The sequence below is a fragment of the Salvelinus alpinus genome, chromosome 29 (genome assembly GCF_045679555.1).
Source record: "Salvelinus alpinus chromosome 29, SLU_Salpinus.1, whole genome shotgun sequence".
NCBI lineage: Eukaryota > Metazoa > Chordata > Actinopteri > Salmoniformes > Salmonidae > Salvelinus > Salvelinus alpinus.
The window spans coordinates 29239084-29256029 of NC_092114.1; the positions used below are offsets into that span (position 1 = coordinate 29239084).

General features: G+C 42.2%; 1 protein-coding gene across 1 annotated transcript; it reads left to right on the forward strand.

Moving 5' to 3' along the window:
- Positions 1-7: 7 nt before the first annotated feature.
- Positions 8-16238, forward strand: LOC139558395 (succinate dehydrogenase assembly factor 3, mitochondrial-like). Its single transcript, XM_071373486.1, has 2 exons — positions 8-528; positions 15270-16238. The coding sequence occupies exons 1-2, from the start codon at positions 352-354 to the stop codon at positions 15468-15470; spliced, it is 378 nt and encodes a 125-aa protein (XP_071229587.1). The 5' UTR covers positions 8-351; the 3' UTR covers positions 15471-16238.
- The last annotated feature ends 708 nt before the right edge of the window (positions 16239-16946 follow it).

Sequence of the window (16946 nt, forward strand, 5' to 3'; positions counted from 1 at the left end):
CCAAGTATGAATGGTCAAAGAAAATTCTACTTCCGGGATAAACAAGGGCACGCTGTTTTGTTGAATAACTGTCCTTGTTTTAATGTGACTAAGTTGCCAAAACTGCACATCTACAGAGGTATTTGCTTTTATCTGAATGTGTCATGCGACATTTGTCACGAAAGGACTTGCCTTAAATAGTAGTGAACGCGACGTTTAGCTTGAAACCTGAAAGTTGTGAGTTCGAGCCAGCAATCACAGATTAGTATAGCTAGCTTAGTTAACATTCACCTGTCATACAATCAGCCACATAGTTGGCTAGTGATCTTACTAGATTTATTTGTTTTGCGTGTTTCTCTTGCCAACAACTTCATGGCGAATCCTTCCCATGTATCAAGAGTTTTCTCTTTGTACAAGAGGATTCTACTGTTGCACCGGTTCCTGCCCATTGACTTGAGAGCGCTGGGAGACCAGTATGTCAAAGACGAATTCAGAAGGAACAAAACGGCGGCGCCCGAGGAGGTCACTGTCTTCATGAGGGAATGGGGGGTAAGTTGGCAACACTACAGAACTGCTTGTCATTGCATGTGCACGGTCGATACATATACATGTGTAGCTAATAAATGAAATTGATAAGCACGTACTTATATTTATGGTCATGCTAGTTATTGCCTTGAATAGAGGATATTTGAGGGGACAGGAAATTTAACCAATATCGTTGGTCACTTTTATAGAAGAACATGTGCCGTTTAATCCCTCGCCGCACGATGGCGGTGTTTGCCATAATTCCAGAGCCTAGACAATATCTCTGCATCTCTGATTCAAGATTTTAGCACAGCACACACAATGAACATACGTTATCTATCATCATAAGCCCACTTCAATCTTTGGGTTCAACCAATTTATCTGGTTGTTATATCCATAACCGTTTTTATTTTAAGCCATTCAGATGTTTTATTATTAGGTTATTGACAGCTGTGTAAGTACCCACTAGTGACAAATTTCAAAGCTGTAAAAAAACGTTGGTGTTGAGGTGACCCCCAGATAAACACATTTTCCAGATATGTTTTGTATCTTCTCAGATTATACTTTATGTACAATTAAAATATTAATGTGCATAAATATACACAGGATAGCACATTTCATGGGCATTAATTACTATTTCTTACCAATTGAAAATATTTTTCATGCTAGTTATTGAGCCTGTATGTCACAGTCACACAATAGCAGCATCATTTGGTTAACTACTACAAGATAATAGATTTCAGGCATTCACAGCTTACATTTTGAAATGCATTTTGTCTTATTTTACTGTTAAATGAACCTTGCATTGTTATACATAGATACCATTTTTGTCAGTTTGACATTTATCTCAGGTGAGCTTAAAGCAGTGGTCACCAACCTTTTCTGAGTCAAGATCCCTTTCTGAGTCAAGATCCCTTTCTGAGTCAAGATCCCTTTCTGAGTCAAGATCCCTTTCTGAGTCAAGATCCCTTTCTGAGTCAAAATCCCTTTCTGAGTCAAAATGCAAGCCGAGATCTACCGTTCACATTTATTGTTGCTCAGACCATTTAAAAACATTATACTGATGGTCAGTCACAGGGTCCACCTCAACGTCCCTCCGCTCTCCCTTTCCTCCACCGACACTGTCTTCCAGCTGATGGCGAAACTCGAGTCGCATCATGCACAAATTCGTGATCCACGTTGCTGCTCCTTCATTACAGCTGCAGTGCTGGTTGTAGCAGGAGTGGAAATAGGAAGAACGCACATTTTATGGCTTATAAAAGTGTTGAATAAAAAGTGTTGACAGTGCTGAGTAAGAACTTAAACATAAACTCACTTTTAAAAACAGAAGCTCTTTGCTCTGTTCGTTGACAGTCTCTCTCTGGTCGTGGTTTTAAATGTTTTGAAATCTCACCATATCAACTTTGCTGTAACTTTCTTTTACGCCTACTATGTTAATGCAGACACGGTAATCTGAGCCATCCAATATGCCAGCGGTCGGCATATAGTGCACTTGATTTGTACCTTCAGACACATGAAATCGAGATCGACCGGTTGGTGACCACTGGCTTAAAGGGTGCAGTAGCACAAAATGTAAACGGCAATAAAGAAATGTTGTTCAATATCATCAATACTAGCTTTACATAATATTGTAGTCTTAGCAGCGGTCCCAAACCACCGGGCCGCGGACATTCCCAACCGGGCCGCACGGAAAGGATAAATATATATATATTTTTATCAGTAAAAGAAAATAATAATGATATACAATTTTAGGCTATTTGTGCAGTAATTACATTGAACTTGGTGCAGTCTGTTGGTCCCTTTCGTACCACTCTAATATCTCTGTCAGGCCCACAACAGTTCACAGACTTTGAACTTGAGTAATGCGTGCGCAGCGAGTTCATCTCGGTCTGCGTGAGCTGTGTTGCCCGACAACTTTGTACTAGCTAGCTATGTTAGCTGACATGAATAAAAACAAACAAACGTCGCTGGAGAGCTTCTTCGGGAGGTGTAAGGGAGATAAAAGGCCCAACAACGATGTTGATAATGCAGACAGCGGAGCCCGAGACTGCGGAAAAAAAGAGCCTTATTCAATGGAAAATATGATGTTATACCTAAAATATGTCTTTATTGTGACAGGTGACTCGCATGCTCCAAGCCCCCTGTGCGTAGTATGTGGAGATAGGCTATCTAACGAGGCAATGAAGCCCTCAAAACTGCTTCGGCACATCGAATCCAAGCACCCTGCACTTAAAGACAAACCTGTTGAATTCTTTGAGCGAAGAAAGCAAAGAAAACGTGAACAAGAAGGACAGAAGCAAGTCTTGAAAGCCAACGCATCAACAAACGTGGCTGCACTGAGAGAGTCATACTTAGTGGCTAGCTGTATTGCTAAGGCCAGGAAGCCTTTCACTCTTGGCGAGGAGTTGATTCTACCTGCTGCTAAGGACATTTGCTGTGAACTCTTAGGAGAGGCTGCAGCTAAAATGATAGCACAGGTTCCTCTTTCGGCTAAAAATGTATTTATCCTTTCCGTGCGGCCCGGTATCGGTCCGCGGCCCGGTGTTTGGGGACCCCTGCTCTAAGACGTTGGGTCTATGTTGTTAGACACACACACACACACACACACTCATCCAACAGGTATTTTGTGACAGGTACTGGCTCTGTCTGTATCTGTCTGTAAAATTGCCTTACAGGCAGACTGGCATAGGCCTGTGTCCTGATAGCCTCCGAGGATTTGTTCAGCAAACCATTTATTAATTTATGTATAATATATCTAACCAATAATTATGTATCTCATTTGTCTTATTCATGAACTAATCATAATTGATAGGATTGATTTAGCCTAGTGCTTTCTACCAGCTGTTCAATATGCTTCATATGATATAGTGGTAAACTGAAGCCAGATATGGCCCAGTACTACAATGACTGTCTGTGAGGTACCAACAGAGTGTTTTTCCAGTGTAATGATGAATTAGAGAGGAAGGGAGTCCATCGTCCTGCATTAATGAGTCAAATGAAGTGGTGATGGAATGGCAGCTGGATGCCAGAGCAGAGAATGTAGTTATTTTGTCTGTCACCTCCTCTTTTCTCCTCTCTCTTCCTCTCTTCTTCTTATCTTCTCCTCTCCTTCTCTCTTCTTCTCATCTTCTCTCCTCTCTCTTCTTCTCTTCTTATCTTCTCCTTCTCTCTTCTTCTCATCTTCTCTCCTCTCTCTTCTTCTCTTCTTATCTTCTCCTTCTCTCTTCTTCTCATCTTCTCCTCTCTTCTTCTCTTCTTATCTTCTCCTCTCTTCTCCTCCTCTCTTCTCTTCTCTTCTCCTCATCCTTTCCTGGCTACATACAAATATCTTCATCACTTGCGGTTGTCTTGGTCCAGTTGCTCTCGCAGAATATATTTTTTCTCATATGATCGTAGCCTTGGTAAATAAAAGGTTTTTAAAAATCAGTGGAAATGGCTTATGTTAAATGGTTTATCTTTAGGCCTAGGCTAAATCATGAGTCATGACTCACCACGTTCCCCACTCTCCATACATTAATGTATACATTCATGTACATACTACCTCAATTAGCCCGACCAACCAGTGCCCCCACACATTGGCTAACCGGGCTATCTGCGTGGTGTCCCGCCACCCACCACCCGCCAACCCCTCTTTTAAGCTACTATGAACTCTCTGTTCATTATATATGCATAGTCACTTTAACCATATCTACATGTACATACTACCTCAATCAGCCTGACTAACCGGTGTCTGTATATAGCCTCGCTACTGTTTTTTTCACTGTCTTAACTGTTGTTTTATTTCTTTACTTACATATTGTTCACCTAATACTTTGTTGCACTTGGTTAGAGTCTGTAAGTAAGTATTTCACTGTAAGGTCTATCTATACTTGTTGTATTCGGCGCACGTGACAAAATTTGATTTATAGCTAGCTACATAAGCAATGTGAACAGCGGGTCTTGCTCCTTGACATGGTATGTGATAGGGCTGGGACGATACCAGTATTGCGATGCTCGTTAGTATCGTGGCAAGGAAACTAAACACAAAGCAGATTTAACTTCTTTAGGAAAACAGCCCTAGTGATGTACATAACCATCATTATGTTGTCATCCAGAGTCATATGTATGCATATTCCAAGCTATAGCACACAATATTTTACATACAGCAGGTTTTTAAAAGAACCAAAGAGTTTGGTCTTCTTCGTGTTTTCATTTTTGCCATGGAAAAAGTATTACGGTACTGGTAACATCACAGCCCCAGTATGTGTACCTATCAACCTAGATACGTTGTAGTGAAAAGATACAGAGGGAAATGGGATCAAAGAAAGATGCAAAAACATAATTTTTTTCTAACTGTGAACATTGGACAATGACAATAGGAGTTACAGGATAAGAGTGGTTTGGAATGTATGCAGAATTTTTTTACAAGGTGCATGTGCCCTTAAGTTGAAAAACGTAGGAGCATAAAAATAAATTTAGGAGTACAATCAATGTATTTGAGGAAGAGTGTTTTAATGATAAGAAATTACAAAAATGTTAATAATAAAATGTTTTTGCCGTGGTCCATGCTCAATCAGGCACAATGCACCCCCAAATATTTTAGTCACTTAGTTGAGACAATGTTCAGTTGTCCCTTTAAGGTTGCCGTGGTAATAGTGAAACTCGCATGTCTCTGAATGAGACTGAATCTCTGTTATTCGCTAGCACATGCAGCAAACTCAAACTAACATTGAAAAATAACTTGGTGTGTGAACAAAAGGATGTAAATAGCCAAGCAGCACGAGGACTACTAGACTTCCGGCTAAATTAGACAAACTTCTCTGTGGTGGGCTTAATTTTTTTAAACTTTCAACACTTCACTTAGATCTACAGTGCAATCACAGCATAGACATAGAATGAATAGAATGGGAATCCCCATTCAAGTCAATGGTATCATAATGGGTGCCCGATTCGTATCATATGTTACGAATCCAAAACAGAAAAACCTTATTTACGTAATTATTCAGACCCTTTGCTATGAGACTCAAATCTTGTGCATCCTGTTTCCATTGATCATCCTTGTGATCTTTTTACAACTTGATTGGAGTCCACCTGTGGTAAATTCAAATGATTGGACATGATTTGGAAAGGCACACACCTGTCTATATAAGATCCCACAGTTGACAGTGCATGTCAGAGCAAAAACCAAGCCATGAGGTTGAAGGAATTGTCAGAGAGCTCCGAGACAGGATTGTGTCAAGGCACAGATTTGGACAAGTGTACCAAAAAATGTCTGCAGTATTGAAGATCCCCAATAACGCAGTGTCCTCCATCATTCTTAAATGGAAGAAGTTTGGAACCACCAAGACTCTTCCGCGAGCTGGCTGCCCGGCCAAACTGAGCAATCGGGGGAGAAGGGCCTTGGTCAGGGAGGTGACCAAGAACCTGACAGAGATCCAGAGTTCCTCTGTGGAGATGGTAGAACCTTCCAGAAGGACAACCATCTCTGCATCACTCCACCAATCCGGCCTTTACGGTAGAGTGGCCAGACGGAAGCCACTCCTCAGTAAAAGGCACGCTTGGAGTTTGCAAAAAGGTACATAAAGCCTCTCAGACCATGAGAAACCAGAGTCTCTGGTCTGATGAAACCAGACCAAATTGAACTCTTTGGCCTGATTGCCAAGCGTCACGTCTGGCGGGAACCTGGCACCATCCCTACAGTAAAACATGGTGGTGGCAGCGTCATGCTGTGGGGATGTTTTTCAGCGGCAGGGACTGGGAGACTAGTCAGGATTGAGGGGAGGATGAACGGAGCAAAGTACAGAGAGATCTTTGATGAAAACCTGCTCAGGACCTCAGACTGGGACGAAGGTTCACCTTCCAACAGTATAACAACCCTAAGCACACAGCCAAGACAACGTAGGAGTGGATTTGGAAACAAGTCTCAATGTCCTTGAGTGACCCAGCCAGAGCCCGGACTTGAACCCAATTGAACATCTCTGGAAAGACCTGAAAATAGCTGTGCAGCGACGCTCCCCATCCAACATGACAGAGCTTGAGAGGATCTGCAGAGAAGAATGGGAGAAACTCCTCAAATACAGGTGTGCCAAGCTTGTAGCATCATACCCAAGAAGACTCAAAGCTGTAATCGCTGCCAAAGGTGCTTCAACAAAGTACTGAGTAAAGGGTCTGAATACTTATTTAAATGTGATATTTAAGTTAATCTTTAATGAAGAATTTGTAAACAATTCTAAAAACATATTTTTGCTTTGTCATTATGGGGTATTGTGTGTAGGTTGATGAGGGGAAAGAAAACAATTTAATCCATTTTAGAATAAGGCTGTAACTTAACAAAATGTGGATAAAGTCAAGGGTCTGAATACTTTCCGAATGCACTGTACTTTGTATCCCTCATTTACTCAAGTGTTTCCATTAGTTTAGCAGTTATCTTTACGTTGAAAAGTTTGTGGTCATACGCACATCCTTAAAAAACATAGTTGCTGGGCTAATAAAGTATGCTAGTATAGAACCTGAAGGCGCTCACACTGTTAAAGCTCCCAATTCACAGCTTTATTGACAACGTTTCCATCCCAAACAGATCTTCTTCTGGTCAAATTATTGCATCACAATACCAGGCAGCCATTAAGTGTACCGCTGAGTTTACTAGTCACATTTTTTAATTTTACCTTTATTTAACTAAAAGTCAATTAAGAACAAATTCTTATTCACAATTAACCTACCGGGTTAACTGCCTTGTTCAGAGGCAGAACAACAGATTTTTACCTTGTCAGCTCGGGGATTCGATCCAGCAACCTTTCGGTTACTGGGCCCACGCTCTAACTACTAGGCTACCTGCTACCCCAAATAGAATGAAAGAACGGGCTTGGAACCTCGAACCCAGGTAGCCTAGTGGTTTGAGCATTAGACTTGTAACCGAAAAGTTGCAAGATCAAATCCCCAAGCTGACAAGGTAAAAAAATCTATCGTTCTGCCCCTGAACAAGGCAGTTAACCCAACGTTCCTAGGCCTTCGTTGAAAATAAGAATTTGTTCTTAACTGACTTGCCTAGTTAGATAAAGGTTCAATTTAAATAAAAAATGTATACATTTAAAAAATATATATATTTCTGTGGCGCACATCCCCCCCAGACACAGCTGCTATGCAAGATGGGAAATGGGATTGGTATTTCTTTGTGCGATTACCATGCAGTGAAACAAAATAGCTACGGCTGCAATTTATTTTGCTCATATTTTTTGGTCGCACATGTCAGTAAAATGGTGGCGCTGTAGAGCCCTGATGTAACCAATGCATTCAGATTCAGAATCCTCCCATCTCTCTCTTCCCCCTCTCTTTCTCTCTATTCATTCATTAAGGAGTGGGTGAATCACCGCTCCCTTCCTCCATCCAAGCTGCCTCAGAGAAGTGCAGAAGGGCGGCAGGCAGAGCCCAAAGAACAGACAAAGAGCGAGACTCCTAAATGTGATTACATACACACACACACACACACACACACACACACACACACACACACACACACACACACACACACACACACACACACACACACACACACACAGAGACTCCTAACCAGATTACAAGCACTGAGTGTTCAGTCTGATTCAGTTGCATAGGACCCCGTGGAATAGAGCTGCTCCTAATAAATCGCCCTGTATCAAAACAGACAAGCTCTCACATGAGGGGGAGAGACGCCACAGAAGCAGGGACCAGGTCTGCTTAATACAGGCAGTATGTTAGGGACTCGGGAGAGAGAGAGTGGAGTGGAGTGGGAATTACCTTTAGAGAGAGAGAGAGAGAGATTCGCAGCCGACCATGCGTTTGAGTTGTCGAGAGTCAGAGGGAGGTTTTGACCAACCAAAGCTAACCTAGCAAGACTAGGGACTACTTTACCCACATTGCTTTGGAGCAAATCTAGTCGTATAGTTTAGACTAAATAGGTTTACGGAAGAGATGCATTAAAAAAGTACACAGATTGTCTGTTGTTCAAAACTTACTCTGAGGAAGTAGAATAGATTGGATATCAGCTTTATACTGAATTTGTTGTTACAATGGACAAATAAAGTTGTACTGTAACCTTGAGAAATTCATTTCTACATGACAGTCAACAGGTTTCCAAAAAAGTTTGAATATAAATGTGACATTGAAATGTCTGTCCTGGCTCCAGCACACGACTGCTCTCCTCTGTCTCCAAGAAAATATGACCCCTTGGCCAACACTCAAAATAATTCCATTATGTACAAGACAGGAGAAAGCCTTTTAGACAAATGGCCTGTTATTTGTTAAATTGAACCGCTTCCAGAACCTTACGATGTCTATATGAATGGCTCGATGCGAGGTCCAAACATTTGTTCTAACTCCAGACAGGGATATGTATTTAATTTGTATGAATAAAAACAGATGTTTGCCCTATATCTCCTTGTTGTTGATTCGTAAATGGTCTTGACACAGATTTAACATGTCTGTCTGGGCTGAGTTTAATGACACACTATGTTGTCTTGGACATGGTCCAGCAGAGGTCACACTAGCTTGATGTGTCCCATCATCTGTCCCAGTAGCATAGCAAGGGGGATACCAGGGAAAAGGAATCATTGAAAAGGATTGGTTGACTGTTCTGTTACCTGTATTTGCCACTCCACGGTTAGGGTGATCAACCTCTTATATTGATCAGATTGTCCTGCACAAATGTGATCACTATGCGGAGTGTACTCACTGCACTGTATTAGTTAAGTGGTTTGGTCCTCTTTATGCAGTAGTGTGTGCTTTGAGAGCTGCAAGAGGGTACTCTGAAGGGTTGACATTTTAGAAAATAAAAATGGATTCCCGTCCCCCATATCTCTTATAGTTAGTGTCAGCCCTAGACTCTTGGCTTTCCTGATATTGTACAATGTACAGTCGTGGCCAAAAGTTTTTAGAATGACACAAATATTAATTTCCACAAAGTTTGATGCTTCAGTGTCTTTGGATATTTTTGTCAGATGTTACTATGGGAATACTGAAGTATAATTTCAAGCATTTCATAAGTGTCAAAGGCTTTTATTGACAATTACATGAAGTTGATGCAAAGAGTCAATATTTGCAGTGTTGACCCTTCTTTTTCAAGACCTCTGCAATCTGCCCTGGCATGCTGTCAATTAACTTCTGGGCCACATCCTGACTGATGCCAGCCCATTCTTGCATTATCAATGCTTGGAGTTTGTTAGAATTTGTGGGTTTATGTTTGTCCATCCGCCTCTTGAGGATTGACCACAAGTTCTCAATGGGATTAAGGTCTGGGGAGTTTCCTGGCCATGGACCCAAAATATCGATGTTTTGTTCCCGAGCCACTTAGTTATCACTTTTGCCTTATGGCAAGGTGCTCCATCATGCTGGAAAAGGCATTGTTCTTCACCAAACTGTTCCTGGATGGTTGGGAGAAGTTACTCTCGGAGGATGTGTTGGTACCATTCTTTATTCATGGCTGTGTTCTTAGGCAAAATTGTGAGTGAGCCCACTCCCTTGGCTGAGAAGCAATCCCACACATGAATGGTCTCAGGATGCTTTACTGTTGGCATGACACAGGACTGATGTTAGCGTTCACCTTGTCTTCTCCGGACAAGCTGCTGGACTTTCTTGGGCGCCCTGAAGCCTTCTTTACAACAATTGAACCGCTCTCCTTGAAGTTCTTGATCATCCGATAAATGGTTGATTTAGGTGCAATCTTACTGGCAGCAATATCCTTGCCTGTGAAGCCCTTTTTGTGCAAAGCAATGATGACGGCACGTGTTTCCTTGTAGGCAGCCATGTTTGACAGAGGAAGAACAATGATTCCAAGCACCACCCTCCTTTTGAAGCTTCCAGTCTGTTATTTGAACTCAATCAGCATGACAGAGTGATCTCCAGCCCTGTCCTCGTCAACACTCACACCTGTGTTAATGAGAGAATCACTGACATAATGTCAGCTGGTCCTTTTGTGGCAGGGCTGAAATGCAGTGGAAATGTTTTTTTCGGATTCAGTTCATTTGCATGGCAAAGAGGGACTTTGCAATTCATCTGATCACTCTTCATAACATTCTGGAGTATATACAAATTGCCATCATACAAACTGAGGCAGCAGACTTTGTGAAAATTAATATTTGTGTCGTGGCCAAAAGTTTTGAGAATGACTGTAGTGTGACAGACTGGCATGTTGGAGGACACCATTGAGTTGCCAAAATATTTTCTGCTAGCCCTGAACAGTTCTGAACCACACGCCTCTGCAAATACCACTGTATATTGCTTATTTGACGCGACAATATGTATGACCTGCGCTCCATTTCTGACCAGGTCTGACTGGCTGCGTTGCAGGTTAGGTGTGGGCTATGACCTCTATTAACCCTTAAAATGACCTCATCATCCGCCAGTGACCCCTGTAGTGTCCGTATCAAATCCCATGATACTGTCAGTCCAGGAATTCAGAGATGAGAATCAGAGAATACTCCTTTATAACCAATCAACCTGACGTGGTGCTATTGAATAGATCCGTGCTGTAGAAGGGCTTGATTCATGCGCATCATATTTTCCCCAGGTAAACAGGCCAATGATGTTTCTCTATAGACTCCAGGGATATGGGCTTTCCATATTGATGTGATATATTCATACATGGCCTATCTATTGTTTCCTTAATAGTTTTCATTAATTCAGTTGAATTGGCTACTGAAAATCCTCTGTGGGCATAGGTTTGCCAGAGCAATGGATTCGCTGGAGGGGAATGGAATGGTTAGTTCTTTGATATGTCTAAAGCCGTGGTTCTCTGTGTGTACCTGGCCTATCCACACAGGGTACTTGGGAAGACACAAGCCGATTGATCATTTGCACATCAGGGGGTACTTTGAGCATGTGATTAGGGGTACAGTAATCAGAAATAGGGCTGTTACGGTGACTGTATTACCGCCACACCGGCAGTCATCAGTCATGCCAGCAGTAAAATTCCATGTGACCGTTGAGTCTGCTTCCATGCACTCTGGACATGTGTTGGTAGTACCCAACTCACTAACGATCATCGGGTCCTAATGGCCTGGTACTCAGGGCTCTATTGTCCCTCCATCAGGTCCTAATGGCCTGGTACTCAGGGCTCTATTGTCCCTCCATCTGGTCCTAACGGCCTGGTACTCAGGGCTCTATTGTCCCTCCATCTGGTCCTAATGGCCTAGTACTCAGGGCTCTATTGTACCTCCATCTGGTCCTAATGGCCTGGTACTCAGGGCTCTATTGTCCTTCTATCTGGTCCTAACGGCCTGGTACTCAGGGCTCTATTGTCCCTCCATCTGGTCCTAACGGCCTGGTACTCAGGGCTCTATAGTCCCTCCATCAGGTCCTAACGGCCTGTTACTCAGGGCTCTATAATCCCTCCATCAGGTCCTAATGGCCTGGTACTCAGGGCTCTATAGTCCCTCCATCTGGTCCTAACGGCCTGTTACTCAGGGCTCTATTGTCCCTCCATCTGGTCCTAATGTTTCACAAATTAAGCCCACGGCATACAGAGTTTGGGCGGAATATCACCTGTCACGCAGCGAGAGCATGCTCCTCAAACAGGAATATCACCTGTCACGCAGTGAGCGCATGCTCCTCAAACAGGAATATCACCTGTTACGCAGTGAGAGCATGCGCCTCAAACAGGAATATCACCTGTTACGCAGTGAGCGCATGCTCCTCAAACAGGAATATCACCTGTTACGCAGTGAGAGCATGCGCCTCAAACAGGAATATCACCTGTTACGCAGTGAGAGCATGCGCCTCAAACAGGAATATCACCTGTTACGCAGTGAGAGCATGCTCCTCAAACAGGAATATCACCTGTTACGCAGTGAGAGCATGCTCCTCAAACAGGAATATCACCTGTTACGCAGTGAGAGCATGCTCCTCAAACAGGGATATCACCTGTTACGCAGCGAGAGCATGCGCCTCAAACAGTGGTAATGTGTGGAGTGAAATAAGTGTTATATTTCTTTCTCAGCTGCTCATATTAAGCACATGCTCCACTATAAACCTGAAGTAGCCTAGAAAAGGACCGGTGGGAGAGCACGCGGCCTCCATTCACTATTCCAATGCATGCAGATATGTCTTTTCCCCTGCCCCTGTTCCTGTATGCCAGCAGCATACCACCCTGCATACCACTGCTGGCTTGCTTCTGAAGCTAAGCAGGGTTGGTCCTGGTCAGTCCCTGGATGGGAGACCAGGTGCTGCTGGAAGTGGTGTTGGAGGGCCAGTAGGAGGCACTCTTTCCTCTGGTCTAAACAAAGATCCCAATGCCCCAGGGCAGTGATTGGGGACACTGCTCTGTGTAGGGTGCCGTCTTTCGGATGGGACGTTAAACGGGTGTCCTGACTCTCTGAGGTCATTAAAGATCCCATGGCACTTATCGTAAGAGTAGGGGTGTTAACCCCGGTGTCCTGGCTAAATTCCCAATCTGGCCCTCAACCATCACGGTCACCTAATAATCCCCAGTTTACAATTGGCTCATTCATCCCCCTCCTCTCCCCTGTAACTATTCCCCAGGTCGTTGCTGCAAATGAGAACGTGTTCTCAGTCAACTTACCTGGTAAAATAACGGTAAAATAAAAAAATTATTTTTTTTTTTTAATAATGGGCCATTCTAAATCGAAATATATGGTACGTATTAGTAAATACGAGATTAAATTGAGAATAATCTGATGGGTGAAAATATGATCGATCACTTGATGAGGACTTTCTCAAGTCATCAATAGTCTCTAGTCGCATCATGCAGCCCATATATCTTTTGATTTCTAAGACATTCTAATATTTGTATCATTCACAACTAAAGTAGCGTAATAACTCTAAATCTAGCATATAGGACCTGTTTCAAATGATCACTTTTACACTCAACATAGACACTTCATATGCACACTTGCTCCGTAATGGGATAAATATCCTTTGTATTTTATTCAGCTAAGTTCAATTATATTTTTATTACTATAAAATCATATAAAATAATGGCTCAGGACTTATAAGCATATCTTGTCTGCTAACTGAACAAGCCTACAGTCTATGGCACATAGCCAGATAACATACAGTAGACCAACTCATATTCTGTTCTTCTGAAATACATTTTCTTCATATCATAATGTTTCTTTAGACCTGAATAAAATAAATCATGGATTTATTGTGATGGTGTATATTCAATTGATTTATTAGAATTTTTAAATTGTAGATGTTCCAAAGATGCTCATCAGTGGTTTGTATTCATGGAGTCCTGGAGATGCTAAACATTTATGTTCATTAACGATCAATTACCGTGAGACCGGCAGTCTTTTGCATGACAATAACCGGCTGATAAAATGTCATTACCGCCAGAGCCCTAAATAAAATAAATAATAACACTGTCATGACACATGTATTTATAGTTGTTGTGACATATATGCATATGGTGTTATTTTATGGCTGGTTATGACACCTACATAAGAGTTTCAAAACCTACCACACAAGGCAAAACATTCCATTACACCATAGCCTACTTGTCAGCAGTATGTTTATGTTATATAGCATTTTCTGAAGTTGACCATATTAAATTATCATTGTAATTGTGCACACATTGATGTCAGACATGCAGCTACCTCAATGCTCTGTTTCTGGTGACTGGGATGAATGCAGGAGCACATTTCAGGATTAGGACAAGACACCCTCTTTTTGACTGATGACTGACATAAGGCCATGTACGTGATAAGCCTTGGTGGCTTATGATTGATGGTCATAATGCTTTATGACACTGTCAAAAAGCATATCTTCTTAGTCCAAGTAAAGTGACACAGGATGGTCATAATGCTTCTTGACAGTGTCAAAGTGTGAAAACGTGACTTTAAAGAATTCAGTACAACAACAACAAAGAATTTAAGAAACAAACTTTCATTAGAAAGGAATCTTCTTGGCAGGGAAAAAACACATTTGAACAAATGTGGGTTTTGATACTCTTATGTAGGTGTCATAACCAGGCATAAAACGCAATATATGTCACAACAGGTGTAAATATATAGGTCATGACAGTGTTACGACCATATTGTGACAAGTTGTCAGCTGTTATGACACGGTCATAACCATGTCATAACGTGTTATGTCGGTAGGTGTCAAGTAAAGTGTTACCACAAATGAATTGTCTTAATGATCCTTTATTTCTCTTTTCTGTGTAGAACTACCAGGACAGTCTAAATGTTCCTTCTCTGTCTCTGCTCTAGAACTACTAGGACAGTCTAAATGTTCCTTCTCTGTCTCTGCTCTAGAACTACCAGGACAGTCTAAATGTTCCTTCTCTGTCTCTGCTCTAGAACTACCAGGATAGTCTAAATGTTCCTTCTCTGTCTCCGCTCTAGAACTACTAGGACAGTCTAAATGTTCCTTCTCTGTCTCTGCTCTAGAACTACCAGGACAGTCTAAATGTTCCTTCTCTGTCTCTGCTCTAGAACTACTAGGACAGTCTAAATGTTCCTTCTCTGTCTCTGCTCTAGAACTACCAGGACAGTCTAAATGTTCCTTCTCTGTCTCTGCTCTAGAACTACCAGGATAGTCTAAATGTTCCTTCTCTGTCTCCGCTCTAGAACTACTAGGACAGTCTAAATGTTCCTTCTCTGTCTCTGCTCTAGAACTACCAGGACAGTCTAAATGTTCCTTCTCTGTCTCCGCTCTAGAACTACCAGGACAGTCTAAATGTTCCTTCTCTGTCTCCGCTCTAGAACTACCAGGACAGTCTAAATGTTCCTTCTCTGTCTCCGCTCTAGAACTACTAGGACAGTCTAAATGTTCCTTCTCTGTCTCTGCTCTAGAACTACCGTGACACCTTGCAGACCCAGGTGCTGGAGTCTGCAAGGGACCGTGTGAAGAAGGTGGAGTTTGGAGCAGAGTTGTCGGAGGGGGATCTCAAACTGTTCCAGGACGAGCAGGTGGGACAGCTGTATGAGCTGATGCTGGAGTCCACCAAGCCCAACAGACAGTTCGACATCCAGGAGGAAGGATTCAAGAAGTGAAGGAGTAGACCAGGATGCTCCCATACTGAACAGATAGGGAGGTGGTGCATCTCAATAGTTTAAAGTGTCTCTTTCCTTGTCTCCTCTCCTTCATATACAATTTTCTTTTTTTTCATTGAACCTGTATTTTTACAGGACAGGTTAGTCTCATTTAGTCACTTATTCAAGAGAGAGACGTTTCATTTCACACAGTGGACACCCCACAGATATGTCCAATTCATCAGTGCAGATGAAGAAAGGTGACGAGGGAGGAAGACACTTTAGACCAGGGGTCGGCAACAGGCAAGCCGCGGGGCAAAACCATCCCGCAAGTGATTTTGTTTGACCCAACAAAGTTTTTAGTGAAAAAAGACTAGCATCTTCAGGAATTCAGCCAAAACATTTAATTCAGGAACATTTGTTCCCAAGTATTTCCAGAAATGTAGAGAGAGACATATGTGATGGTGTTTCAATATAATCAAGATATGAAATTATTGTTATTTTCAAATACAGTCTGTTTTTGGGCTTGCTTTTGGTCAATTTGCAGTGTGCAAATGACAGAAATTGGCCTCTAGTTGCCCCTCTGCTTTAGACTATTGCGCTGGAGCCAGGGAGAAGAGTAAGGGATGTGTGACTTAGACTTGCCGCAAAATCTGAGGTATTCTGACTGGTACACCTCCGAAGAAACGAACTGCACTCAAGCCCCGAATGAAATGGAAGCTTTTAGGAAATGTTATAATTATATTAAAGTACTGTCTGTGAAATAAAAATACCACTGAATGCTCAGTATCTCTGTGTTAATTTCCTTTCTCTCTTGTTGTGTTTGTGAGGACAACGGAGGTTCCTGGAGAGGACCTGAAACTGTCACTACACTGTCACACTGATGCGTCACAACTAGCACCCTATTCACTAAATAGTGCACTACTTTTGACCAGGGCCCATGGGCACTACTTAGGGAATAGGGTGCCATTTTGGACCCTAACACTGTCAGTAATTAGCTTCATGGGAAGCTTCTCGCAGGAGCGTGAAGCAGTACTCATGTCTCAATATAGAGACAAAACAGAGACGATAGCGAAGAGAGAAGATGCATCTTTCCTCCAAAGATGCGAAGTATTAAAATAAGCGATTGAATCAATAACGCCACCTTTGTTTGGTCCCACTGCATAATCTGATCCATTGTAAGGGAATCGTGTTTGTGTCTGTCTTTGTCTGTGTGTTTCATTGTCAGTCATGTAGAAATATGAACATGTCCCCTCGTGTAGCAGCGAACGCTGTGAACCAAGATTAAGGGAGTGAAGGCAATGTGACAGAAGTCATTGTGCATCAACACATGTCATATTGCTCAAAAGCTCACACTTTTTATTCTACAATGAAGAGCATTTTGGGATAAAGAAATAGACATTGCATCGGGCAGACACAGAATGGCACATGGCAAAATGAATGGGGATTATCAACAAGATGGACAGTGGACAGAGCCTGCTTTTACCTAATGGGTCC

Coding starts and splice junctions, on each gene's coding strand:
- LOC139558395 (XM_071373486.1), top strand. CDS start 352: ATGGCGAATCCTTCCCATGTATCAAGAGTTTTCTCTTTGTACAAGAGG. Junction 529..15,269: donor TCTTCATGAGGGAATGGGGG/GTAAGTTGGCAA, acceptor TCTCTGCTCTAG/AACTACCGTGACACCTTGCA.